Source organism: Micropterus salmoides, unplaced genomic scaffold (assembly GCF_014851395.1).
Source record: "Micropterus salmoides isolate LMB-PRFRI ecotype aquatic unplaced genomic scaffold, ASM1485139v1 Ms_hic_scaffold_16, whole genome shotgun sequence".
Classification (NCBI taxonomy): domain Eukaryota; kingdom Metazoa; phylum Chordata; class Actinopteri; order Centrarchiformes; family Centrarchidae; genus Micropterus; species Micropterus salmoides.
This window is the reverse complement of record NW_024040707.1, coordinates 21113171-21140043: the sequence shown is the minus strand read 5'-3', so window position 1 is coordinate 21140043 and position 26873 is coordinate 21113171. Positions and strand designations below refer to the sequence as shown.

The 26873-nt window shown below is 39.2% G+C and overlaps 1 protein-coding gene across 9 annotated transcripts in view; it reads right to left on the bottom strand.

The window, feature by feature from the left end:
* Positions 1 to 26873, bottom strand: part of LOC119906060 (neural cell adhesion molecule L1-like protein) — a 61129-nt gene that overhangs the window by 5554 nt on the left and 28702 nt on the right. For 2 of the 9 annotated variants that reach the window (XM_038723552.1, XM_038723551.1), the window contains exons 7-27: positions 26672 to 26707; positions 26369 to 26483; positions 26074 to 26255; positions 25795 to 25929; positions 24490 to 24630; positions 20942 to 21053; positions 19895 to 20061; positions 19012 to 19177; positions 18385 to 18509; positions 18082 to 18186; positions 15729 to 15926; positions 14848 to 14918; positions 14535 to 14757; positions 13541 to 13656; positions 11030 to 11234; positions 10208 to 10330; positions 7992 to 8174; positions 1762 to 1824; positions 1198 to 1311; positions 715 to 876; positions 143 to 328 (exon numbers count right to left, since the gene is read on the bottom strand). In XM_038723552.1, the coding sequence (XP_038579480.1) occupies positions 143 to 328; positions 715 to 876; positions 1198 to 1311; positions 1762 to 1824; positions 7992 to 8174; positions 10208 to 10330; positions 11030 to 11234; positions 13541 to 13656; positions 14535 to 14757; positions 14848 to 14918; positions 15729 to 15926; positions 18082 to 18186; positions 18385 to 18509; positions 19012 to 19177; positions 19895 to 20061; positions 20942 to 21053; positions 24490 to 24630; positions 25795 to 25929; positions 26074 to 26255; positions 26369 to 26483; positions 26672 to 26707 (2928 nt within the window). The remainder of the gene's footprint in view (positions 1 to 142; positions 329 to 714; positions 877 to 1197; positions 1312 to 1761; positions 1825 to 7991; positions 8175 to 10207; positions 10331 to 11029; positions 11235 to 13540; positions 13657 to 14534; positions 14758 to 14847; positions 14919 to 15728; positions 15927 to 18081; positions 18187 to 18384; positions 18510 to 19011; positions 19178 to 19894; positions 20062 to 20941; positions 21054 to 24489; positions 24631 to 25794; positions 25930 to 26073; positions 26256 to 26368; positions 26484 to 26671; positions 26708 to 26873) is intronic. The other 7 variants (XM_038723553.1, XM_038723554.1, XM_038723555.1 and 4 more) reach the window with 7 other exon arrangements.

The window sequence follows — 26873 nt, the reverse complement described above, 5'->3', positions numbered from 1 at the left end:
AATTAAATCACTTATAACCAAGTAAGATTGGTGTCTTCTATATCATGTACTATGCATTTCATTGTTGAAATGAAAAGTTGAATTTTGGTTCATCTGAAGCGAAACAACAAGGGGACCCAACCCTGGTCAAAGACTAACTGACCTTTTTCCATGGAGAACATGTCTTGTCGCTGGAGCGGCGGCGGCGGCGGCGTACCTGCATACTTGCCACTTTTGTTTTTCTGCACAAAGCAGGCCATGAGAGCAACGAGGGTGAGCAGCGCCACAGCACACATGGTCCCAATGAACCAGCCCTGAGTTGAAAAGTCGCTCCGCTGACCTTCCACGCCTGAGAACAAAAACAGCAAAGAGACACAGAGCTCAGGGATCGACTTTCCAAATCTGCCTATTTGAGTATGACAGTCCCCTCAAGCGCTCCTCATACAACTTTATCTTTGACTGAAAACAGAAAAACATGATGGATCCTAGTTTGAGAAGATGTTCTCACGTCGTATTTGACTCACAGTCCCTTCAGCTATGAAACTCTAGCTCTTCTGAAAGAATATTAGATAGGAACAAGACAAAACAAATGCACAGAGATGCAAGAAAAATAAAATAAACTCACACATTCACCACAGTCATTATCAATTTGTAAATGATGTGCTTGTATTGTTACGGCAGGTTGGAAGTCAAATCACTACACTCTATTGACCGCAACATTTTTTCTCCTCTCACCTTTGACTTGAGTCTGGATAACATCTTCGAAAATGCTAGCGTTATCGAACAGCCTCTTGGCCAAGAGGCGTATGGTGTACACCGCCCCAGGTTTGAGCCCGTCAATTATGTGGAAACTTTGAGAAGTGTTAACAGCCTCTGAAATCCGCCAGTTACCATCACCTACACAGCCAAGCACAACAAGTGCACAAGCAGCAATTCTGTATTAGCATTCATGCTATCAAAAAAGAAGATAGGATGAGCTGTAGCCAAGTAATACATGTTCCCTAAGTTACTACATGTATTTGTTGCACTATATAAAACTTTAAATACATCTTTACATTTTTAGGCAATAATGGAAATGATGGAAGTAGCCATGCAGACATTAGGCTTATGATATATTTTTAGATGTTTCTATAAAACCTTCCCAGTTGCACCTAAAAATGATGCCACCTAAAATTCCTATCAATGTTGAGCAAGGCGGGGACAGGAAAAGTAGCTTACGGTTATTCATATAAGCCACATAAACCTGCGAGTCCTGCTGCTCTTCTGTGGCAGTCCAGCTGATTTTGGCAAAGGTGTCACTCACATAAGAGCTTATGTTCAACAGGGCTGGAACTGATAAAAGAGAGAAGAAATAGGAGGAGGAAAATAAGGAGGCAAGGAAAACACAGACAGGCACAGAGAAAAGGAGAGAGAAGGCAGGAAAAGAGGATTAACAGAGGCAAAATGGGATCCCCCCGCAGCTTGAGAACAGTGCAGCTAGCAGAAACCCTTCAAGACGACAGTTCAAAAGGCAAAGCTGGGCCCTAGACTTAATTGAGCGGAGCTGGATTTGGGTTCATAAAGGGTAGATATAGAGATCGTGGGCGGGAGTGACATCTTGTCTTCACACTCTCTCTCTCTTAAGCAAAGCTGGATTTTCCTGACATCCCTCCACCATGAGCAGATATCAGAATAGACTGAAATGACTCCATTGAATCCCATTGTTAGTTGAAAGTCGAGGTACATCAAGATGAGATCACAAGGATATGATTGGCTGTGCGTGTGTGAGTGTGAGTTATATACCTAAAGGAAGATGAGTTGGATTGCCTGCGATAAAGCTGGGAGAGGGGTGAGAGCAGTTGTGGCCTGAAATAAAAGAGAAGCCTCAGACGTTAGATTCCTGCTACAATACTGTCAGCTCTATATTGTGCTATAAGCAAGCTCTATAGGCTACAAGAGGGTAGGATTGTTAGGGTTTGGATCTTTCCAGAATTGGTATTTTGGATTGCCTGAACTATATTTGTACAACTAGAAAGGACAAACAGAGGCAGAGACTATGACCAGCTACTCGCTACACCAACACACCTACAATCACGTCTATCTCTACCACTACTTCTATATTAGCGAGCTGCACCGGCTGCAGGCAGCGATACATACTGCTCTGAACAGGGGCCACAGCTGGAGTCGAGGACAAATCTTCAGAGGGATAAAAAGAAAATGAAATACAGCAGAAGATTACAAATATATGGAAAGCCAGCTTTAAGGTTTATAGACTAGGCACCAACACACACACACACACACACACGCTTACAGACACACACATGCATGTACATCCACACACAGTGGCGCACACAAATACGTGGGCAGTGCATCCTCGCAAATACAGCCACATGCAGGTGGATGCCTGCGTGAGTGGTCTGTTTTTGTTGACTGGGTGGGGAGCTACACCACCAGAGGGCATTGTGGAGAAAAAAAGAGCAGACACTTTTTCCTCGTAATTGCTGAGATTACTGATTCTGAGCAGGATTTGAGTATGTAGTGTATTGGCAAATGCAGTGTACTCATTTGAAGGACAATAATATCCCTGAGAAGCTACTCAAAACTGAAATATTTATTCCAGGAATATATCGGGGGAGAAAATGAATTACAAAGAAACAGTAACGGCAACTTTACCATTCAAGTTAAATCACGATTGATTGTTAAGTTGAAGGCTAGCAAAAGTATGTTGCAATCCTCAGCCGTAAATGTATAACGTTACAAGTGCGTTTGTTGTTATTGGTCTTTGCCTGGTTGGGCCGTGAGTTTGGGTTGCAACGTTATGAGTTACACAGCTGACCCGGGGGGGATGGCGCACCACCAAGCAAAAGTACTTATTTTACTATTACTCAGTGAATCGATGAAATAATCTGTAGAATACTCAATTACTAAAATCATCATTAGCTGAAGCCCTAAAATGTTCACAAATCACTTTAACTGTTATCCACCTTGTAGTATTTCTTAAACCTGCAATGGCTGGTAAATGCTCCAATATGTTCACCAACTACGTTTGCAGTTTGATGCTGAGCTTGTAGTGTACAGTGGGTTTTTATAGCTTTTCCACTGAAAACTGCTGCATGCTTTGGTTGGATATGGCACTGTGAGGGCAGTGAGACTGAACTAAAACAGTAAAGCTGTGGTTTGGACAGCTAAACAATGAGCTGGAACTCCATAAAGCCGAGGGAGTTGCAGATTCAGGTGATAATTCTCTATAGGTTTATCACTTCGAGTGACCCCTTTCACATTGTCATAGCAGCTTTTAATTCATTTGTTGCACACTAAATGCAAACAGTACACTGTACACACATTACAGTACAGTACAGTACAGTACATGCAGGTGTGGTTTATAGTATTCATATATGGTTTGGAACTGAAACACAGCTACAGTTTCTCAGCTTAGTGCTTACAATTGCTTTTCTTTAAAAAGGTGGGAATACAATGTGCGTTTAAAAGTAATTATCGCAGTATGAACTTATCACAGTAGCTAGTAGCTAGCAGCTTCATAGTCAATACTGTATGCATTTTTATTAGTTAATAATTTTCAGGATTTGTACACTACGTAATGACATGTAAAAACTGTTTGGGATCAGATTTACCTGAATTTAATGAATGATTATTAAATTACTATTATTATTATTATTAATTAGGTTATGGGAATACATAGTTAGATGTTTTGGCTTTCACTCATTTTCACTCATCATATTGGTCAGTTAATCTGAGTAATTTTCCATTTATACATTCATTTTACATCATTTAATTTGCATGTTGCCTGTATTAGTTCTCTTATTGTCTAGTATGAATATCATGTGCCCCAACCTGAACCGAAAATAAACACTGCTTTACACTGACACAGCCTGACCTGCACTGATTGCTGAATCCTGAGCTGATTGCAGAGGAGATGAAGCCCTTCATTATTATTATGTTTCTAACTAAACTTTTTCAAACATTAAAGTTCAAGCCATTAGCATATATGTTGGAGACTTGAACAACTTGGGTGTTCAAATGTTGTGCCAGAGAGCAAATAATTTAATCTCTGGAGGAGCTGGTTATTTTTGTGTGTCTCTGTCCTTTCTGTCATGTTTGCAGTCCACTTTATCTCTGCTTCTTTGTTATCTCATGAGACCTGATGGAGAAAAATAGATATTTTTCTCTGTCTGTTACACTCTTCGGTTTTGGCTGTTAGCTGTTCTCTCCCGTTTTTCCTGCTCCTTTTTCTCACAGATCTTTCACCCCATCCTTTTGTTTTTTTGTTTTCTGTCTCTCACTTCAGCCACTCTCTTTGCATTACAAGGCTTTTAAACAAAGGCACGTGGACACACACGCACATCTGCTGATACTTCTATGGCTTTTTCTGTTCTGGTGTGTCTGTAATTTGTCCAGGCTATTTTTAAGCAAGACAAATGTTTGTTCTAACTAAACGATGATGAAGTGTTAAAAGCTCATTCACAAAGGTGAAATCTAAAAAGGTACACTTCATAGACTAGATTCAGTAACTCACATGCATTCACTCATCATCTCCGAATTCATGGTGCCTCTGCTCTGTGCTATTGGCATCCATAAATCTACTCTGCTGCATTGTGACTAACATGCCCCGAGGGCACAGCTCCAAAACAGAACCATTTTATCTCTCCACTGAGCCTCTGCTCAAATATATTTACAAACAATGCATCTAATGGCTCTTACACTGGACATCCACCTACAAGATGCAGAGCCTCCCAAAGGGAAAAACAAAAGAGAGGAATGAATAACTTTCATTAAAACATTCAGAGATAGTGGACACATTTTTCCCCCCATGAAATTCTAGCACTCATTTTCAGAGTTTGTGTACTATCAGGGTTGAAACAAACACCTGCCAAACGCACCTGAAAACTGAACTGACAGGTAAAGAGGTCAATCTACTAGACATATTGGCTGTATTAAATTATATGGTTCAACATACAACCATGCATGCAACCAGTATCAACAAAGTGTTGAACTAAAACAGGTCTGCATGGCTTTACTTGATGTAAGATACAAAATAAAGTAATAATCTCGAAATTCTCATTTAAATAAATGTCAGTTAAGTTACTATATATCTCTGAAAGAGGTGACACAATGGTGAGTGAGCCTATGGAGCCAAATGATGAAAGAAATTTCCGTTATTACAAACTGGGTGTCAGTGGTCACATTACCCGAAAAAAATGCTGTATTAACTTATTACCAATGCAAACCGAACTTTCCTACTGCTGCAGCTTCAAAATTAAAAGCATTTAAATGGTGACTTAACTGGCTGACTTTTATTCTGAAGTAGTCACAGGAAATGCAATGCTTTTGTCAGTGAGATTAGCACTGACCACTATCGTTCATCAAATAAACCTTCTACAAAACAAGACAACGGTAATTCTCAAAGATTTTTGTCAGCAGATCAGTTTGAAATGTTGCGAGTTGGGAGTAATGGAACAAGAAGGAGCAGCCACAGTGAGCTGTTAGATGAAAAGCTGCAGGTGACAGGCTGCACACAGTTCACAGTTCAGAATAGGTTCAGAGATGCTACAGCAGAGGTTTAGTTCTCTGAACTTGTCAGCTCATTAATTCATTCAGTGAGACTGGCTCTGTGGCTTAAATGGATGACACTCTGAACAACAACCTGATGAATACACAAGGTCATGTGACTGAACATCACCATGATTTATCAACACTATTCAAGTGCTAAAGAGATCATATACAGCCACTGAAACGTTATTCAGAAAAGCTAAACTGGAGGTTGATGTTTAATTTACAAAGAACCCATAACTATCCTACTCATAATAAAGCTGTGTGCACTGAGAGGAGAGCATATTTCTCTGATAATCAGAGTAATTGTATTGTTCTCTATAATGGGTCAGCTGTTAAAACCTGCCCATGTCACTTTTAAGACTCCACTGTGAGGAAAGTGAGAATAGTAAAAAACAATATATACAGTACGTTATAATCAAAGCTGGTATTGTAGTTAAAGATTACTATACTCCTCCACTCCTTCAAAAGGCAGGCAACAACTATGTCTAATTTTTGTAGATTTTTGCCTCAAAACTCATTAAGTTTGAGAGTAATTCCTACATGTGTCGTCTTGATTCAGTTAGTGCTTTGAATGTGTTTTTAACAGTGTCTAAGATGATGTCCTGATAAGTATAAATACTACCCATGAGACAGAGATTTTTTGTGCTGTTGCTAGGTTGTTAATCCTAAAAAACCTAACCTTAACAATAAGGTTCTCAGAAATTAGTCTCAAACTTGCCTCTAAAAGCAAGATACTTAACAGCTTTTAAAATTAATATTCTGGATACGTTCCAGTGAAATTTTAGAACAAACCAAAACACAACGATCATATCCCATATATATGACCCATATACATGAATTTAAATACAGAATTTGACCAAGCTAGTCACAACATATTTTCCACTTATACTTGGCGGGCCACCCATGTATTATAATGGCCGCCAAAGTATCGAGACCCACTTTAGCATTTATTTTTTAAGAAACACAGAGAGACACAGTAGATATTTTACAAGCACGGACCAAAGCAACAGTGAACAATGCATACACAAGTGCAGATGTCTTTCAGTACCACGTTGGTTTCGATCGTTTTGATAGGCTACATCATTAATAAGCCTCCTCCACATCCAGCACACCTGCTGCTGTGAAAAGGGAATCGTGGGTGGAAAAATCCAAAAGACCAGTTCTGTGTCTTTTCTGTGATTTTATAAAACATGCTTCTGATGGAGAGCAGACAGGGAGAGAGACACAGAAAGAGGCGGGGTAAGCTGGTATGTTTGCAGTAAGAGACCAAATCCAGAGACCAGGTGTAGGTTTGTGCATGTATGTGAGTGTGGGGAAAAGAGAATTGAAGGGAAAGTAAGGTGAGAAGATTCAAGTAGTGAGTAAATGCTAAAGCCCCAAAATAAGGTGGAAAATTAAGTAGAATTAAAATGGTGGAATAAGAAATAATCTAATAATCCCTCCCCAAATAGGTGAGTTATATAAAAAATCATCCCCTGTATAGTTGTCATGAATGGGAAATTAGCTATAGAGGCCAAAACCATTTTTGTACCACTCTGTAAACATGTTAATTTCTAATATAAAGTTGGGCATTTTAACATGGGGGTCTATGTGGATTGACTAGCAGGCCAGCCTTAAGTGGCTGAGGGACTGCATTTTTGTGCATTTTCGTGATGCTGCTTGGTGTTTACAGCACTAGCACCAAGCGGGAACCTTCCGGTCTGAGAAGTGAGGCGAACGCGGAAGTCCCTTAAACTTGCATTCTATCAAACGGCCAGGAGAAGTACAGTTCCATTAGAAATAATGATAAAATGACCCTACTTCTCAGCTGATTTATTACCTCAGTAAACACTTTCATAATGAGTTTATTGTTTCAATCACTAGTTTCATGTCTTCTTTAATACAACAAGATGTTCATTTAGTAAATTATGGTCCAATTTAGAGGAAAATAGACCAGAAAGCAGAGTATGCTTTAGGGCGGGACTATTTTGTGATTGACAAGTTATTACCATGGCGACCTTTCAATCATGCTACAGTGATTTAACCTGCACCGCTAAAAAAGCTTATTAGGAGTTTACTGTTCATTTTCTCTGGTGAGTACATTTTGTTTTAAGCCTCTCGTTCGCTAGACAAAATTATCATCCCTGTTATAATGACCATTAACGTGAAATACAGATGCACCTTGCTAACCAAGCTGGCTAGCTCCACACAGAGCCGTTGGCTCCACCGTTTTATCCAAATATGGTTACATCCAGGTCCGCTGGTTGCAAAAAATCAACATGACGGCTACCTAACAGCCAAACTCGTGGCTTCAAAACAGCAGTCCACAAACTAATGGGTGACTACGTCCACTTCTTTTTTTACAGTCTATGAGTGTGCAACTGTATGCTTCAAAACTGGTGGGCCTTTCATACACACACCAATGCAAATTATATCTTACTAGACAGACTACCCTGACAGGTACATGGATTTCATCTACTCACCCGCAACAACAACGGTGCTACTCTCCTGGGCCAACGGAGGTCCACAACCTGCTCGAGTGCACGCACTGAGGCGGAAGCGGTAGAGGCTGCCTTCCTCTAAGCCCTCAAGCTTCCGCTGGGTGGTGTCAGCCCCAGTGATGTTTATCTCCTGGGAATCAACCGCCTCCAGTGTGGTCTCATTAACTATAGAGGAAAGAGAAAGATGTCAGGTCATTTCACATGGCATGAGTGAGGATACGACGGACAGATGCAGAAAAAGTCATCAATGTTGTTGTTTTTTTAAATTTTTTATCAGTTTTTGAAAGGCCTGGCACATGGCATACATGTATTTTTATATTATGGAGGCAGACTCCCATACATAAATCCAGAAAAAAGTAAACAAAACTGGAAACTGGAGGAACTGATCGCTACTTATTCTATAGTATACATTCGTAAGATGCTGTTTCCACCATTGCACTAACCTATTGTTTGAGTTCTTTGTTTTCTTACAGTGTCTTAAAGTATTTCGATAAGATATTACACCTATAATAACTGTTGGCTCATGGTGTATGTTAATGAAACACAGCTATAATGAGGGTCAATTGTTGAGGGAGCGGGAAAATGGAGAGATGTCATGCTAGCTCATGCAAAAAAGTGTCAAATGTAGAGGATACATGTTGTGACAGGTGAGCTGAGGAGGAATACATTATGAAGAAAGGCGAGAGGAGATGAAAGAGGACGAGATAAAGAGCTCAAGGTGGGGTGCGGTATAAACAAGTGGCAATGGATGAAAGGAGGAAGAGAAAAGAAAAAAGAAAAAGAGGAGGAGGAAATGGAAGAGACATGATGAAGGAAAAGCTGAAATAAAAACTAAAAGAAAGGGAAAAAATTATAAGAACAGGTCGAAAAACCAAGCAAGGAAGACAAAGAGAGACAAAAGAAAAAAATTAAACATAAGGAGAAGCAGTAGAAAGAAATCAGAATTGAAGAAATCACAAGCAGCATAATGCATCGCCAAACTCATATTACAGATCAAAGTATGTGTACAGTATGTGTGCAGACTGTAGAAAGCAGCATACTTCTCCTGAAACCCCCTTTGTTGATGTGATTACTGTGCTAATGTTGACATGCAGGTGAGAACTGAATGTGTGCCAAGCCTGGTGCTGCTTCGGAAAACAGATATTTGTTTGCAGCACAGAAAGCTGGATATTTTATGTGTTTGTGAACACAGTCATTGATTAATTACACAGCAGTTTCACGACTCACCTGGATGTGCACACTGTGCATGTAGTACGACATTTATTATATTACATTCACAGAATTATCAGAATTTTTATTATTTTTTTTTAAATATGCTTGAGTTACATGTTGAATCAATTCAACCGAAAAACCTCCAACACCCACAGATTGCACTGTGTGGGAATATCTGTGTAAAGTCTGACATCTGATATGGCAAAAAGCCGAAAGGAGAGGGGGACAGAGTGTATTGAAGAGCTGGCCAGACTCCGTGGGCACTGGTGGAGGCGGCAACGGGCTGTCTCTGCCTTCACATTTTTACACAAAAGACTTCAGAAATGTCAGCCAACAAGAGTGTAGCCTTTGAAAACGGAAGAAACCTAATGAAAGCCCCTCATTCGTTCACCCGAACGGTGCGTAAGCCTAAAGGTGGGGTTCTGCTTCTGAAATGCTGCTGAGTGACAAATGCCAAAGAAATTTGTAGAAGAGGCACAAACGGCACAGGCTTAAATTATCCTTTTGGAAGAGAACCAGTCCAGGAGGAAAGGAGATAAGGAACACAGAGGAAACTGTCAAACCACAATGTAAAGTACCCTGCTCAATTGGACTGTTGCAGACCATTTTGGAGTGTTTGGGGTTAAACAGTGCAACCTAGTGTCTGGAATGATAACACAACAGAGAGGGTAGTGTATGCAGTATGTTTTCAGGTTTATCAAATGAGCATCAAATCCGTAGGCACTAAAAGTAAACTGTTATACAGTATCTCAGATACACCCCCTCGACACTTCCTCCCCTCCGACTTGATCTTTTCTCACCTGCTCTCCACTAACACTGCAGCTACTCTCTTGATTACACTTCACGCACTTCACACATAGCACTGAGCGACAGCAAAGAGAAATTAATCTATCTATTAATGAAAAGCCTTGTATAGTCTGTACTGTTTAAGCCAATGAGCAGTTAGTCAAACAATAGTGTGTGTGTGTGTGTGTGTGTGTACATACTGAGGTGGTACTGCAGGAGATAACCAGTGAGGATGCCATTTGCCTCCAATGGTGGGCCCCATACCAGCAGAATGGAGTCTCTCTGGGCGTTGGAGGCAGTCAGGATGGGCACTTGCTCAGGAACTATGAAAACAACAGTAATGTCAATGCATCTACTGTCCAGACATGTTTCTCTAGCAGCTTATTATTTAATTGGAGGTGGTTAAAAATGAGTGGCAGTATGTTTTAGTGTCCAAAAATAGTTCTAGGATGCTTGAATCATGACAGTCAGTCATGTCCAAATAAGTTAAGATTCATGTCAAGTGTCTTTACATGCATGATATTTTTTCTGTGCATTCAACTTTTTTTTAAGCTTTTTGTATTTGTTAAACAGATGAAAAGCATGCTGTCAGAATCTATAAATATAAAGGTGTTTTTCATTTCTCAAGTTTAATTACTGGACACAAAATGTGTCCTACTTCACTGAAAGGGACATTCAACAGTCCACATCACTCTTGTGTAAGTTGCATCCTGGATCATGATTGATTCCCAAACTAGTTGTGATGTCACAGAATCATGCTTGCACGCCTTAAACTCAGAGTTAAGGTGAGCACAAAAACATTTCCCCCTTCAGCAGATGAAGGTGAAAACAGCCTTCTACTGTCAAACTCTGCACATGTATTATTCTGCACAGCGAAGCACAAAGATCAAAGTGAAGTAACAATAAGCAAAACACATTATTGAGAGGAGAAGGACTTCACCGGAAATGAAATGTGTGCTGTTGTTAAAATTCCTTGTCAAGTTGCCTGAGTCAATGTCCACCATGTGTTTGCGTTGCCTCACCTCCCTCTGTAGTGTTAAAAGTGGCCGGGTCACTGTTGGGTCCTTTCCCCTTCTTGTTGAAAACATTGACAGTGAGTCTGTACTCGGAGAAAGGTTGGAGGCCCGACACAATTGCGTGACTCCTATTCCCAGGAAAAGACAGAGACTGGCACTCATCTAAAATCTTGTTGGGATTCAGCAGACTTCGTTTTCTCAACCACTGAACCTGTGAGATGAATGGACAACGGTGAGGAACAAGTCTGAGAGACCACAGAGAGGAGAAGGAAGGGAATAAGAATGAGAGACCGAAAGTGAGACACAACAGTGAAAAGGGATATGTTGAGGAGCAGCAATTAAAGCCTGCATCACATATGAACTGTGAATTTGAGATGAAGCTTCAAGTGATGGTATATGTTAAAACAGCTACTTCACGTTGTCATTGTCACACTGTCAACCACTGTGCTGTGTAAACACTTTTAATGACAACACAGGTGACAGAGAGAAGTAAGGAAAATGTGCCAAAAAGAAATTAAAAAAAGAAAGCAAGGAAAATATAATTTGTTTTACAGGTATTGTATTAGATTAAAAACTAAATAAACAAATCATACACCAGTCTGCAAAAATGCAATCTGTGAACTTATTTCTTGCTTAATTCAGTCTACTGCTACTTCTCTTAAAACTGGTGCTTCTGTGAGCACATGCAGTAATCCTATTGTTGAGTTCATCCTCCACAGGTTGTGACTGCTACTGCTTACCTTACTAATGACAAAATCATTCCACCAGAAAAAGTACACCACTCAGAAAACGGCTGTTAGGGGGGTTTGAATCTCTTTGGGCTAATTACTATAATGACTGTCCTTAACAGATGTTAATTTGTCAAATTTAACTGACATTTAATGTTTCTTTTAGAGTGAGTATTATGCTTTAAATCAATATTAATGTGCCACTCATAATATTCCTATTTGATTATACAATCAGCATTATATTTTCACAATACTATGGAAGCTTTGCTTAAATGCTTTTCTATATTTAATGACTTATATACAATGTTACAATGTTGGATGTTCATGTTAAACATGGCCACAGGTTCAAATAATTAGGTAAAAGTTTTAAAAGAAATCCTTGTGAGCCAAAACCTCTGATTTCCTCCTGTTCTGAACGCTCTGTTTTAAACTGCTTTTTCTACTAACTACATGGAGCCAGTATTGTATAGCTCAGGGTAACAACAGCCTGGTAAGATGCTTCAGGTCTTGACCAATCAGAAGACAGTAACCAATCAGAAGACAGTGGAGTTTGAGAGGGTGGGCCTTAAAGAGACAGGAGCATCCACATCTTGTTTCAGACAGAGGCTGAAATGAAGGCCTACATGAAGGGCCAGTATAAGATAGAAAATGATTTTTTTTTAAACCTTGAATCATGCAAAGCTGTCATACAGGAGTCACAGAACAACATATAGGACTGGATATGCAGCATAACAGGTCTCCTTTAAAATATTTGAATCAGGTATGGGGGAGCAACTAAAACAAGGAGAAGATACACTGTTGTAAAATCACATAATCAACATTTTCAGTTGTCTCAGTTGTCTCCTGCTACATTAAAATGTTTGTGCATTTACATTATTGGCTGAAAACGGCACACAAAAGACAAAACAGTGGAAATCAGTGGTGTCTCTTTCATGGTGAGCTTTCTTTGGTTATGACACACTAAAGACAGGTAAGTGAAAACGGATAGGGAATAGGTAACATAATGAGACTTTAAAAAAAATTTGGTAGAATAAATTTTCACCGGGTAATTCAGGTAAATGATTTTGACCTTCCAAGTTAACCTTTTAAATCTAAGCAAGTATTATTAACAACTATTTGAAGCCTGCTGTTCTTTAAGAACTATAACAATAATGGTCGTTACTTAAAGGAAAACACTGATAGCACTTTATGTTAGATTACAGTAATACCTAAAAGCTATAATTACAGATTAGAGAGTAAGTTAGCTAGTTTGCATTTACAAAGCCGTAGCAACTGCAGCTCATTATATTTTGGCACCAGTATTATCTAGTAAGTAACGGCAGGTGCCCATAGACCAGTCATTTTTGTATAGGTCGGATTACTAAGTCGATATTAGGTCATTACTGCACATTATATATTACATTATTCATGACACTAACGCTAATTACCTCTTTGTATCTATCTCATATAAGCACTAAAGCTGATGATACACAGAGCAACTTTTACAGCAATCGTGCAGGGCAACATTGTCGTCAATGGTAATGGGTAAAGATTACTACCGTAATCCCCTTCCCACCGCAACCCGCCACCTGCCCCACACCGCCGCTATCCATTTTAACACAGTCGGACTTGCCTCTAACAAGATTGCCCAGCAACATTGCTCAAAAAGTTGCCCCATGTATCATCAGCCTAAGTAATATGTTAGCACTAAAAAACACTGCTGTTTAGAGTCTCTCTGTTGCCATTGAAAGTCAGTCAGTTATACAATGTAGAGTAAAAGAAATCAAGCTTTCAGACCATGAAAACTTACATCGTAGCCCCCTAGATGACCTCTCACTGTGGCAGGTGGAACCGGGGTCCAGCTAACCCTCAGAACAGTGGTGTTGATCACCTCCACTGCTACATTCCGTGGTGCTGCAGTAGGGACTGAAGAACACATAGAGGAAAGTCAGAAATACAGACAACAGGCCACTTTTGCAGAGACTATCCCTACCATAATGAAACAATACAGTTGTTTATATTCTTTGGATTTAGACTGTTCAGAAATGATCTGTTTCTGGTGAAAGAGGTAAGTAAAAACAGTGATGCTGGTAGATCAGAATAATGTGCACAAATACATACTCAGGTGGACACCAAATTAGGCAGCTTCATTGTTCAAATCTGGAGTATTTTTTATACTTTCAGCAGTAATAAATCCAACACATAACATGAAATGAAAATGCTCTCAGTACTTTCTTCTCTACATGTTAATGTACTGGTAGTAGGAAAGGACAGAAGCAATGCACACACTAGAGAGAAAAGTAGCCATTGTGCTTCAGTAAGTCTACAGTACAAAGTGTGTCGTGATCTGTCAAATCTCCCACAGCTTCTGAGACAGAAGTGGAAATTTGACATCCCTCTGCTCTACAAAGGCTATCTGCCTCCCGCTGGATTCAGCAAAGGGGTTTATTCTTTTTTGTCTTTTTTCAGAGGGGAGGAAAAGTCACTACTGCGCACCTGCACGGGGTTAAAACAATGGGCAAAAGGAAAAAAGGAAAAAACTTAACCTGACACATTTTCCCGCAGACAATGCCAAAAGACGACTGATGACAGGGTAGAATATGATAACACAAAGAGTTCACAGTAAGTCACAAGCAAAACAACAGCTACATGTGTTAGTTTAGCCTTAAGGTATGGTTTAATGAAAGAGCAGAAGTGAAGTGAGTTGCATATAAACATATAAACATATATACTGAAATTCTGTCATTAAATATATGAATGATGTGAATATATACAGTAGAGGAAGTATTAAATCTATAACTCACCATCCTCTCCAGAGTAACCAGTAAAAACTTTAGGTTCTGGTGCCCAGCCGTGGCTGTTCCTGCTCTGAATTTTGATCTCGTAGGGGACAAAAGCAGATGTGTTCCTCACAACAAAAAGGTGTCTTCTGACTAGATGGTCAGTCCAGTTGTTTTCCACCCCAAGTTTCCTGTAGCTCACCTTGTACTCCAGGCCTGGGCCATTGTGTTCAGTGGGCAACAGTGGCTACAACAGGACAGTGTGATGATGACTTAGAAATCTTGCATACTCTAATGGTTTCTACAATCTTATAGATACATATTCTCTTTCTCTTACCTCCCAGCTAATGTCCATTTGATAAGGATGATGACCTTGAATTTTGATGTTTTCTGGGTTCCTATCAGGGGCTTTGAAGAGAAGTTACATAATCATATATTAACAAATGAAAAAATAGCATGAAGGATTCTGACTATTTTAGACTGTAGTATTTTACTGCTAAAATGCAAATATCTTCCACGGCTTTGGAATGATTTTGTTTGTTTCTTGTTTCTTGTTTTATTTTGAAGTTGCCCAGCCCATGGTGTAACTGTCATGTTTTGCTTCCTGTCTGTGTGCTCCCTGATTGCGTGATTAAGTTCACCTGTGTCTTGTTATCTCATTCTCAAGAGGGTACTTAGTTGGTGTGCTCCCCTCACTCTACCAGTTCATAACACTACTTCTCAGTTTATGTTTAGTGTTCAACACTGTTCCTCAATGGATTCTGGCTTATTGACTGTGTTTCTGGATTTGTGTTGCTTTATCTTGAACTGCCTGCCTCATCTCACTTGTAAGTTTCACCTTGTGTCAATTAACTAAACTGTATCTGCTCTGCCTGGTGTCTGCGCCTGGGTCCAAATCCCCTGTTTTCCTAAGTCAGCGTTTAACATAACATATCTATGCATTTTGTTAAGCCAAAACAGACTTTTTGGCAAGTGTAGTATGGTTAAGCAACCATGGTTAAGCAGCAACATGTGCTGGATTTAATACTTGGTGCTTTTTAGGGCTTCTGAGACTCAGAAATATCCACTCTCCCTACCACTACAAAGTCCTGTAGCCAAAGGCTGGCCTCTAAACACAGCACCTCTCTGCACAATTTTAAAGATTTTAAAACTTTGCAAGCTTTCACAATCAACAGATAACCACAGCAGGAAATGTTAATTAAAGGGAGCGAGTCTCACCAGCAGGGGGTGTTCTGTATCTCTCAGTTGGCTCACTGGGGGGTCCAGGTCCAACGGCATTAACAGCATAAACTCTGAACTGGTGGTTTAGGTGTCCATGTAGTGCAAGCTCTGCTGTTGCCTGGTTACCGGGTACTTTCTGTAGCACCTTCCACTTGCCAGGGTCCCATTGGCTCTCCTCATACTCTACTATAAATTCTGTGCTCGAAGAAGAGACACATACACATTCAATCATTACCATACAAGTGATAATCACAACTGCTGAGAAAGCATGCATTAAACTCATTTTATTAATTTCACTTAAAGTACAGTCCATGATACATTATTGATTACAGTACACGTTTAATGCTTTTACTAGGCCAGTAAGGCATAGTTCAACCATCTAATAACTATTTATTTGATTTCTTTGAGACTTGATGAGGATAGATGTCAATGTCATGTCTGTGCATTAAGTACAAAACTGGAGTCTGGGGCGATTAGCTTACCTTATCATAAAGCTTATGTGGGGTGGGGAAAGAGAATTTTTTTTAACTTTAGAGAGAACAAGGTTAGCTGTTTTCCCCTGGCTTTCCATTCTTTATGCCAAGCTAGGCTAATTGCCTCCTGACTCCAGCTTTGTACTTAATTCACAGACGAGTGGTATTAATCTCATCTAAAAAAGTGCATCTCCCAAAACTTCACAACTTTGAACTATAGCTTAAAAAGTTACTTTCCTGCACCAATGCAATACAGTATTAAATTATCTTTTTGTTATTTCATTCAAATGTAAATTTGCACCCTCAGAAATAGATTTGAAGCAGATTTAATCAAAAAAAATTTAAACTTAAATAAAATAATTTGACGATGAAAAACCGGTCGCACTTAGTGATGAACCTCTTCTCAGCCTAACAGGTTTATTTCGTGTTTCAGCTCAACTGCTTAACTGTCCGGCATGCAACTTTGCTGTTTTGGTTTACTTTTACAGTTCTCATAGTACCTGCTGCAGCGGAGTGATCAAAAAACCCTACACTATCTGCTCAGCACCAGACAACAGACAAACTTAGCTGGTGAACAACACACAGTGGAGCATTTAGCAGCTAAGGAGCCAGCTATTTCCATTCAGGAGTTGGAGACCGAAACCAGAGCAAAACAAGAGTGAATATTGGACATGCGTTCAGCACGTGGCCAGAAACATGACTCCAAATAAATGACAATGTCGCTGGGTGTGTAAATAAGCTACTGTTTGCTAACAAGTTCACCAGATCAACTCAGTCAGTATTATGTTGTCACGACTTGCTCAATCAAAACTTGTTTCCGCTTTCCCGAGAGGCCAAAGAAATAAGCTATTGCAACTAAACTATAAATACGTTTTGCCAAAAATCCCCTACTGCATGGCTCAATCCTTGATTCTGAAATGAAAGATGTATAAATTAGTTATGCAACACTAAGTGTATCAAAAATTAGGATGATTCATAAGCGTCTCAGTTAACTACTTGCTAAGAGTACCCAAATGACTATTTATCATGTGGGGAATGATCAATGAGTAAACAAGGGAGTGATTTCAGACACAGTCATAGCTTTTGGCAATTTCCCTAGCAAACCAATTACATTAAATGAATATTTCTACACACATCCACCTGGTGCTGAGCCGAACTGTGTGATATACAGAGATTGTTCAGAAAAGACCTGGCCTCAACTGATGTCTATTGCTCGAAGATTCTTAATTAAACAAATAAAATGACTGTGCATTTCACTCTAACAAGGGATCTTCTTCAGGCATGTCTATTCTAATATCTGATCATAGATAACACATTCCAAAGCTAGCAAACATTAAAAGCCTACAAGAGGATACATTTATCAGTTAATATAACTTCTTATCATCACTAAGTTCCCAGAATAAATTAGTCCCTTTTTTGAAGCATTTGAAATAAGCTTCCCTGCCAGGGTCCTCAGTACTTCAAGGCTATTTGCAGCAAAATCTCTCCTTTTCACAACAAAGGAGATGTGACATAATTTAGTCATGTACAGTAACTGAATTAGAACTTGCATCAAAGAACAATTCTAATCCAGTTTTTAACAGAAGTCTGCAGACTTTAGGGTGTGTGTGTGTGTGTGTGTTCAGACATTATATTACATTTGCTCAACCGGGGAGTGTCATAGGGCTGGCCAGAGATGGCATGGGCCCATAATTGTCATTGTCATTACACCATTATAGGATGTGATCTGAAGTGTAACGGCTAACATTCACAACAGTACAAAGTATAGAAGCAACTGTTGATGATCTCTTGAGTAAATGTTGTTTCTCTGCATTATTTAGCAGCCCCGACTCCCTTTCAGACCTCAGATTTTCTACTTCTTCTACTTTCACTTTTACCTGTTACCGAGCTGTTATGATCACTCCCTGGTACCCAAGACAGGCGAACATTTCTCGGACTCTTAATTTCAGATATCTCTAAATTTTGGGGAGCATCAGGAACGTCTGCAACACAAATTTACAACACATTAGTTGTTTAGTAGCAAATGTAATACCCAAAACATCAATACCAGGCATCCAAGTCACAATGCAGCACTTCGGACTAAATAATTTATATCGGTCTATATTCAAAGTTCTTTTCAAAGAATGTGTAATCAATAATTAATGATGATTCGATACTATGTTATTTACAAACCCTCTTACCCAGTACGGTGAGCAGTGCAGTAGCATTGTCCTCATCTAGGCTGGTTCTAGCAATGCATGTGTATATTCCCTGATCACTCAGGTTCACATTCATGATGTGCAGCATACCATCGGCCACAAAATATCTGAACATATAAGCACATTGGTAAGTATATAGCTGGAATGTAAATTCAATCAAGAAGAAAGTAGTCGGTGAGCAGATACCTCCACCAAATCTGCATAGTCCTTAGCCATTGATTTTAACACTAGGGAAAGTTCAAATTTTTCCCTGTATACCTCAGTCTGGATCAGCATCAATATGCACATTTTGTGTGTATCTATCTCCAGATATGTATTTATGTGCCTAACTGTTTGATGCATTTTTTTTTAGATAACAAATAACCAGGCAAACAAAATTATTACCTCTGCCAAGGAGGTTATCAGTCATTTATCAAGCAGACAAAAGACCAGCAAAATCCCCTGTATTTGACCCTCTACTGATCAGGATAAGGTACAAATCTTTTAGGGAGTTGTAATGCACTTTTCTTCCCTTGCATTAGCATAGAGATAAAGGCACCAAACAAAGCCATCTTAAACACAAGCGCCCCTGAAAACTAATGGGAACACTATCAAACCACAGCCACCTACCTGGAATTTTCCTCAGAGGAAAGTGGGATCTCCTTCCCATCTTTCCTCCATACCAACTCAAAGGTGCCCAGCAGGCTTTTATCATACTCTGCCTGGCACATCAACTGAGCTGTGGTCCCACTGATGATCTGTACATCCTGAGGTGGATTTATTATTTTCGTGGGGTCTAAAAATAAGGGGGGGGAAAGCCACAAACAGCACATACATTAAACATAAAATAATGACTTGTTAGGCTATTATTATTCATAATTCCTGCATGCTTCAAATAAGATGTGAATATCTGAAGCTGAGCCAAATTATTTACTTTGTAAATGAGTTTTTCTCAAAGTAACTGCCTTGTGAGTAAAATCGGTAATAAAAGTGTAAATGTCTTGACATTGCTCAATAAATGTCCATGGTAATTTGCATTTATGAAATGTCCATGAAAATATATTTACAAAATGTTCCACCGCATTATTTATGCTGCATATTTTTTTTTTTTTTACTTCAATGAAAGATGAATTTAAAGTCTAAAGATATTTATTGGCTTTTCACCACAAACATATTTCAGATGCCCTGATGGAGTCAGACCACTTATTTGTAACTACTTGATCATTCACAGCAGAGCTTTGTGAAAATAAAATAAAACAAGGATTCTACCTCCCAGATCTCAAACTTGCAGGTTTGTATGTATCAGTCACAAATCTTCTAGGCCACGTGTGGTTATAACACAACCCCACTTTTATTGACTTTAACGTTAAAGGGTCAATTCACCTTGAATTCACTGGTCTAGCTAAGCAGAAATTGTTTATCATTTGGGCAAAATGGCCTTCTAATGAATAATTGTGTGCAGTGACTAGTACTACTCCTGCTTTAGAAAGCACTGATCATGTTGCTGAGATACCTTTCACATGAAGCACAGCACTGACGGCTGACAAGCCCTCCGTGTTATAGGCAATACACGAATATTTCCCATTGTCGTTTTTTTCTGCATTGGAGATTTGCAAAGATCCATTTTGGAGAGCAAAAGCCCGTTCCCCCTCGATGGTATCTGGAAGCCCATCTTTGGTCCTAGGAAAGAAAGTGTTTATGAGTGTTGGTACAACTTATCCGACAGCAGAAGTTAAGGTGCCATTTCGCTACATCCATTCATCCATCGTCAACAGCTTATCCTGTGTACCGGGTCGCAAGGGATGCTGAAGCCAATCCCAGCTGGAGTTGGGCGAGAGGCGGGCACACCCTGGACAAGTTAATCTTGTCTATTTAATTTTTGTCAGTCCAGGTGAATTCGTCTTCAATCCATATTATCTTCAATATTTATTTTCTTTCCTTGAATTTCAACTGAAATAAATCAACATTCTTTCTATACAAAATAAACACTGAACTAAAGCTTCTGGTTTCGGATTACTCAGGCAGGTTTGAGTTACAGCATAAAACAAATTATGCTTAAGATTGTTGAATTCAAGTGGAATATCATCTATTAAAATCAGAAGAACTATCCTAATATAGTGAAGGTCTTTGTAACGTTGCGTGTTGTCATAGACTGTCTGAGATCCTATTACCCTTCCGTAGAAATGTAACAGAACAGCAGTGGTGCTTGATAGGATTTAATTAGCCCGATTTCAAGGAATGGAAGAGGATTATCTCATTAAACAGACATAAGTGTCAACATCAGACTATGTCATGCAGACACCTGAAGCAGTGTGGGATTAATAGCATGACTCACTGCTGTGATACAATATGTGCTCTGGTTCATTCTCTAGACTACAGCACAGACATCTGCAAACTACACCGAACTGACTGACAGTGATTTAAATAATAAAAACCACAGTTAACTGAAGAAAACATATCACACAGAACGAAGGGGTGACATTCTCCTGTCTGCAATACGTGGGACAATATGTGTTAAAATGTTTTGTGAAACTAATACCTATTCTCCCTGGTCACTTACCAACTGATGGAGGGTGGTGGAGAGCTGAAAACACTGCAGTCCATGATGATGTCCCCTCCCAGTATTACAGCATACTCTTGGTAGTCCCTTGTCAGTATCTGAGGAGTTATATCTGGGAGCAAGTGGAAAGAGGAAATTACAGCTGCTTAAATGTCAAGTTACTAGTTATCGATTTAGTTGTATTATGAGCTGAAATAATTAGTCAATCAATCAATGAATCGACAGAAAATGAATTGCCAGCCAACATTTTTTTTTGTTAATTCCAAATTTTAGAATGTGAATATTGGCTGTTTTCTTAGTTTTCTAAGATAGTAAAAGCAAAATCTTTGAGTTTTGGACCATTGATGAGACGAGACAAGACAAGCTAAATATGTAAACTTGGGCTCTGGGAAATTGTGATGGGCCTTTTTTTGTACTTAGGCCACTCAATTAACAATTAATCAAGAAAATAATAAACAAAAATAAATTGATAATCGATAATCACAAAGATAGAAAGCTTCCAGCTACCCATAATTAGTACTGCAGTAGATACTCATTTATGTTAGAACGCTGATCATAAAATGCCTCATTTTTCTGAAACACAAATGAAAACAATTAGATTGCAATGAATTACAGACTACAGCTAGCAGAACAAAAGCTACCCAGGAGGGGGCACTCTCTGTATGGCCTCTTTATCAGGTACACCTCCACTGAAGTTAAGTCTACTCCTCCAGACGGTGACTCACATACATTAAGTACACAGTACACAGACCTGCTAACAAGTGATATTGAACTGAGTGTTATAATGGAAATAGGTGAGTGCAAAATACTTGAGCCATATAATCTGAGAGGGGACTGACTGCCTGGCATTTTTGTTCAAGGTTGTATATTTAATAGCAGTGGATGTGACTCATGAGGTAGAGCAGGTCATCCACCAATCACAGGCTTGGTGGCTGGATCCCCTGCTTCTCCTGTCCGCGTGTTGCAAGACACTGAACCCTGAAAGTGCAGTCCAGTACCTTGAATGGTGGCTCACTGCCTGTGTGTGTGTGTGTGTGTGTGTGTGTGAGAATGGGTAAATGAAAGGCAAATTGTAAAGTGCTTTGGATGAATGCGCTATATAAATGCAGCCATATGCCATATATCTTTTAAGGAATATTACAACAAATAAAAGATCCAGTTATATATCAGCTTGGGGACAAAACTCCTCATTTGTGCCAACAGACAAATCACGAGTAATACAAACATGCAGAGCTACATCTGTCACCCAATAGGAAGTTACAGTAAGCAAGGGAGCAAAAATTGAGTGATAAGTAGGGCTGCAACTAATGATTATTTTCATTATTGATTAATCTTCTGATTATTTTCATTATTAACTGACTAATTGTTGAGTCTATAAAATGTCAAAAACATATAAAAAATTCCCCAGAGTCCAAAGTGACCTCTTCAAATTGCTTCTTTTGTCCAACCAACAGTCCAAAACCCAAAGATTATTCATTTACTATCATAAACAACAAACAACAGCAAATCCTTACATTTAAGAAGCTGGAACCAGCAAATGTTTGACATTTTCTGCTTGAAAAATGACAACCAAAAAATTAAACCATTAATCGGTTATCGAAATATATTTTTTTCTTTTGATCAACTAATCGATTAATTGACTATTGTTGCAGCTCTATAGAAGAGTGAAAGAATGTTCCAAATAGGCTGCATCTAATATAAACCCTGTCCAGGCTCCGTTTGTCATAGTGTAATGGGAATTCCATGAGTACCATCTCCAAACACAGTCATGTAATTAATGTTACTCACTGAGGGCCTCTGGTTAATCGGGTACCGAGTCAGTGGGAGGCAAATGTGTGTGATGCTTTACGATGTGCCTAGGGGGTCATTTCAATAGATTTAGATTGAATGTCCTCCAGAGGACCTCTGAAAGACAACATGTTCCAGTGGTAAGATAGTGATGATCCTGAGATTAGGATAAAAGCTGCATTTGCTGAGACACTGCAGCTCACTTGGATTATACTCTGATGCGTGTTAGTCCCAGTGAGTTCCTTCTGCAGAAGACTTAAATAAAATTCACAGAAAGACAAGTGTTTGCCTAAGCTGTTTATTTGAAAACTGGAAATGCCATCACAAATTTTGCCGTTGTTGGCAGGATCACACGCGTGAGAAGACTTTGACACTCGGAGCTGAAGGTAAAACCGTGCACGGCTGGAGTCTTGGGCTCTGGACTTCAAACCTCTCCTCCAAACTATCGGTGAGATGCCTGAGTGTCCGAGGCTTGCTCACCGCTGTGATCCATAAGAACCTGATGGCTGGCAACACTTTCTTTTTGGTGAGTAGGCTATTCAAGTGAAACGATTCTCGCTACCAAACAGGGTGTACGTGACAGACGTGTCAACAGGTTGGGCCTGGGTGAATCCACAAAGCTTTGGTGTAAAAGTACTATAGTCAGGAAATCACTGTTGTGTTGTGTTTTCTTTTGGGTCTGGGACCCATAATAAAAAGAGAGGTGTGTGAGTCACAGGAGTCAATACAAAATTTAAGTAAAAAGGGTTTTTACTGGGGATGGTATTCTAAGGGAATCCAAAGTAGATATACAGTATTGTTGAATGCTGGATGTGTTTACTGCAGATGTATGACTGAACTGCGAATGAAAAAAAATTGAGTGAGATCTGAAAACAGCCTTGTGTGAACGAATTGTGAATGAGGAAAAACCAAACTAACAGAACATGTGTGAATGTTGAACAAATGCTTTTGTAAACAGAATAAAAACGTTTTTTCAGTATAAAAGCTTTTCCATGATATAGAAAATACAGAGTTATAAAAAAACCCTCAAAATTACAGATCTGTTAACAATCTTTTCCCAAGCAGACGCTTCAAGGTCCTTATAAGTGTAAGACAAAACAAACCTCCCAAAATTCAAAACAAAATGAGATTTTTAGTAAATTAATTCTTAGTTAAATGCCTAAAGAGAAGAGAGACATTTTTATTACACTTGGGTAATTTGGTATTTAAGAACTAAACAAAGAAAATGGGTTCAACTAACAGCTAAAAGGAACGAGATCCTCTGATATCTCCAGTAATGGAGTTAATAGTTAGTATTGATTACATGATTAACAACTATGGTAACCAAAGCACTGACCAACTGGACATTTGGGTCAAAGAGTGTGGCTTTCCAGTAACGGGCAGCTTCAGTCACAGACAATTAGAAACTTTAAAGATAAGTTAACAAAAATAAAAGAAAATAGGAAGACCTAGACAGACAGGACAGCATATACAAATTGTTTAAAGGAAGCACTTCTCAGGGACAGGGGAAAAAGGCAATATGTTACCTTTGGCAAACGCCTCCAGGATGATAATGGACCATTAGAAAGTTTGGGATCAGATAAAACAAGGTTTGAAGAGGGAATGAACTAGCTCAAAATCTGAAGGAACTGTGAAATGCTAGTTAGCCCACATAAACTGCACAACATTTCCCAGACTCAGGGTGTACCTGATAAAGTGGCCTCTGTGTTTATTAGGTAGTAACTATGTCCTCGCTGGTTGTGCAGGACTGTAATACTCACTCATGATCATGATGTTAATGTTGGCCAGAATACTGCCATGACTGTTGGAGGCTTCACACTGGTAGACAGCACTGTCCTCTGGCCTGGCGTTATGGATCACCACAGTATCATCAAGCACTCGTGTGTCACTGGATGGGTCATCTGACGGCAACATAAAGACAAAGAAACATAACATCAAAATCATTTTACAAGGACTGCACTTAAACATAACATGTTTTTTCAGGCTAACACTAATGTCAATATTAGCTGAAACGATTAGTTGACTAATCAATCAACAGAAAACTGGCAACAATTCTGATAATCAACAAACTGTACAAGTACTTTTTCAAGCAAAAATGACAAACACACTCTGGTTCTAGTTTCTTAAATGTGAATATTTACTTTTCTGAGTTTTCTAACAATATAAACTGAATATCTTTGGCTGTTAGTAGGAAGAAAATGGATTGAATTTTGACATCATTTGACATTTTATAACCAAAAAATTAATCATTTAATAAAACAAAATTGTCAGATTAACCCATACTGAAAATAATCGTTAAAAAAGTGTGTCGGCCAATATTTCTTTTTTACACAAACACCTAACATAAAGAAAGACCCAAAGACATCTACTGAGGCAGGACATTTTGCAGCTGAACAAAAAACTACAGCTTAAAACTACAGCTTATGTGTAAATATAAGGTTTGATGGTAAATTTTGAAAAGCAAATTTCACTGGAAATTAAATCATTTTGAAATGATATTTGTTAAGAAATATAATCGTAAGAATAGATCAAATCCTTGAAAACATTTACAGTATGGACTGCAGTTTCTTTTTGCATACTGTCACGTTGTACAATATACTCCGACTCCAGTATATCTATCTTAAGCCAATATCAACCCGTAACCTCTAGACTACACCACTACACCACTCCTGCAGGATTGTGTTGTATTTCCAGCTAAGACATTTAACAATAATCAAATTAAATCATTCTTACTCAGACATTTTGGCAGCAAGACATTTTTTGGTCACATTTTCTTTTATGTGCAAATAATAATCAGTAAAGAGAAGAGGACTATTACTTTTTATGGCACCAGTGTATACTTCAATTCAGAGTAGTCTGTCTTCTAAATTCTGAAAATGTACAAATCATTCTCTGTCAAGAAATCAAGCTTGTCTCATGAGCTTTGAAGAACCCAATAGCAGCTACTTGTGGACTTGAACTGAGGGCTGTGAGGTCAAAGTTTGGTGCAGCTGCTCGCTGCACTGTCCTCCCGCCCTTTATGGCAAAAGATGCATAAACCAACAGCCAGAATTATTCCTACTCACCTCTGAAAACTTCTCCATTCCTCCTCCATGTTATGTCTGGCGGTGGCTTTCCACTGACCGAGCACTTGATGTGAACATCAGACCCGATCACAGTCAGCTGGCTCTGAGGAGGCTCTGTCAGCCACTTTGGCGGCTCTGGGAGATGTTAAGAAAAGCTGCGTTGGTCTGAGTCAAAACAACTGCCATCCCTGTGTCAACACCATTCTCTTTGAAACAAAAAATAAAAATAAAAGCACCCCCCACACATTCATGCATAATTAGCTCTTGATGTTAACCCACCTTCTACTATTACGTCAAAGTAGTGGACAGCCTCTCCAGCAGAGTTTTTGGCTGTACACATGTATTTCCCGCCATCACTCTCTTCTACAGCAGATATTTTCAACATCTTCCCAAAGTTGTTCAGCTGTGCCCGTGGAGGAAGCCTGTCTCCCAATTTCATCCATCCTATCTTCGGAGTGGGACTTCGACATGAAACAAAGACATGTTATGAGCTGAAATGGTAGATAAATATAATAATAGATTATCTTTAGTGAAAAAGTGGTTGCAGTTGGGATGATACAGCATGTATACATACTATCCATGCGATATACACTCAAGCTGCAGGTTCTCTCCCTTCAACAGCACCTTCTCTGTCTGAACACCAGAGGGCAGCAGCAGGCCAGGCATTCTCACTGGGGGGGCTTCAGCTGCTTTGAACATAAAGAACAGTCTTTCTCAGTCATTTGTATAATTTTTTTCAATGGTCATACAATCAACACACAAGATTACAGTCAATCTGCAACCTTTTGCAACATACAAGACCTAACTATGCGGCCTCTTTGCATGACACCTGTTTTGACTTATAGTGGGAAGGCTTTGATGTGTGAATATCACTTACGGGCACTGCTGTCAGCAGATTCATTGTCAGGTTTCACTGGAATGGAAACAACAATGTGAGAATAATACTGGCAGTCGTAGTCATTGTCTTCACCAACATGTATTGCTCAATCCAGTGTCACAGCAGAGCATAAACATGACAAGACAAGCACTGCTTCTTGGTATGCAATGGAGGAACATTTAAAATATATCTTCTGAAATAA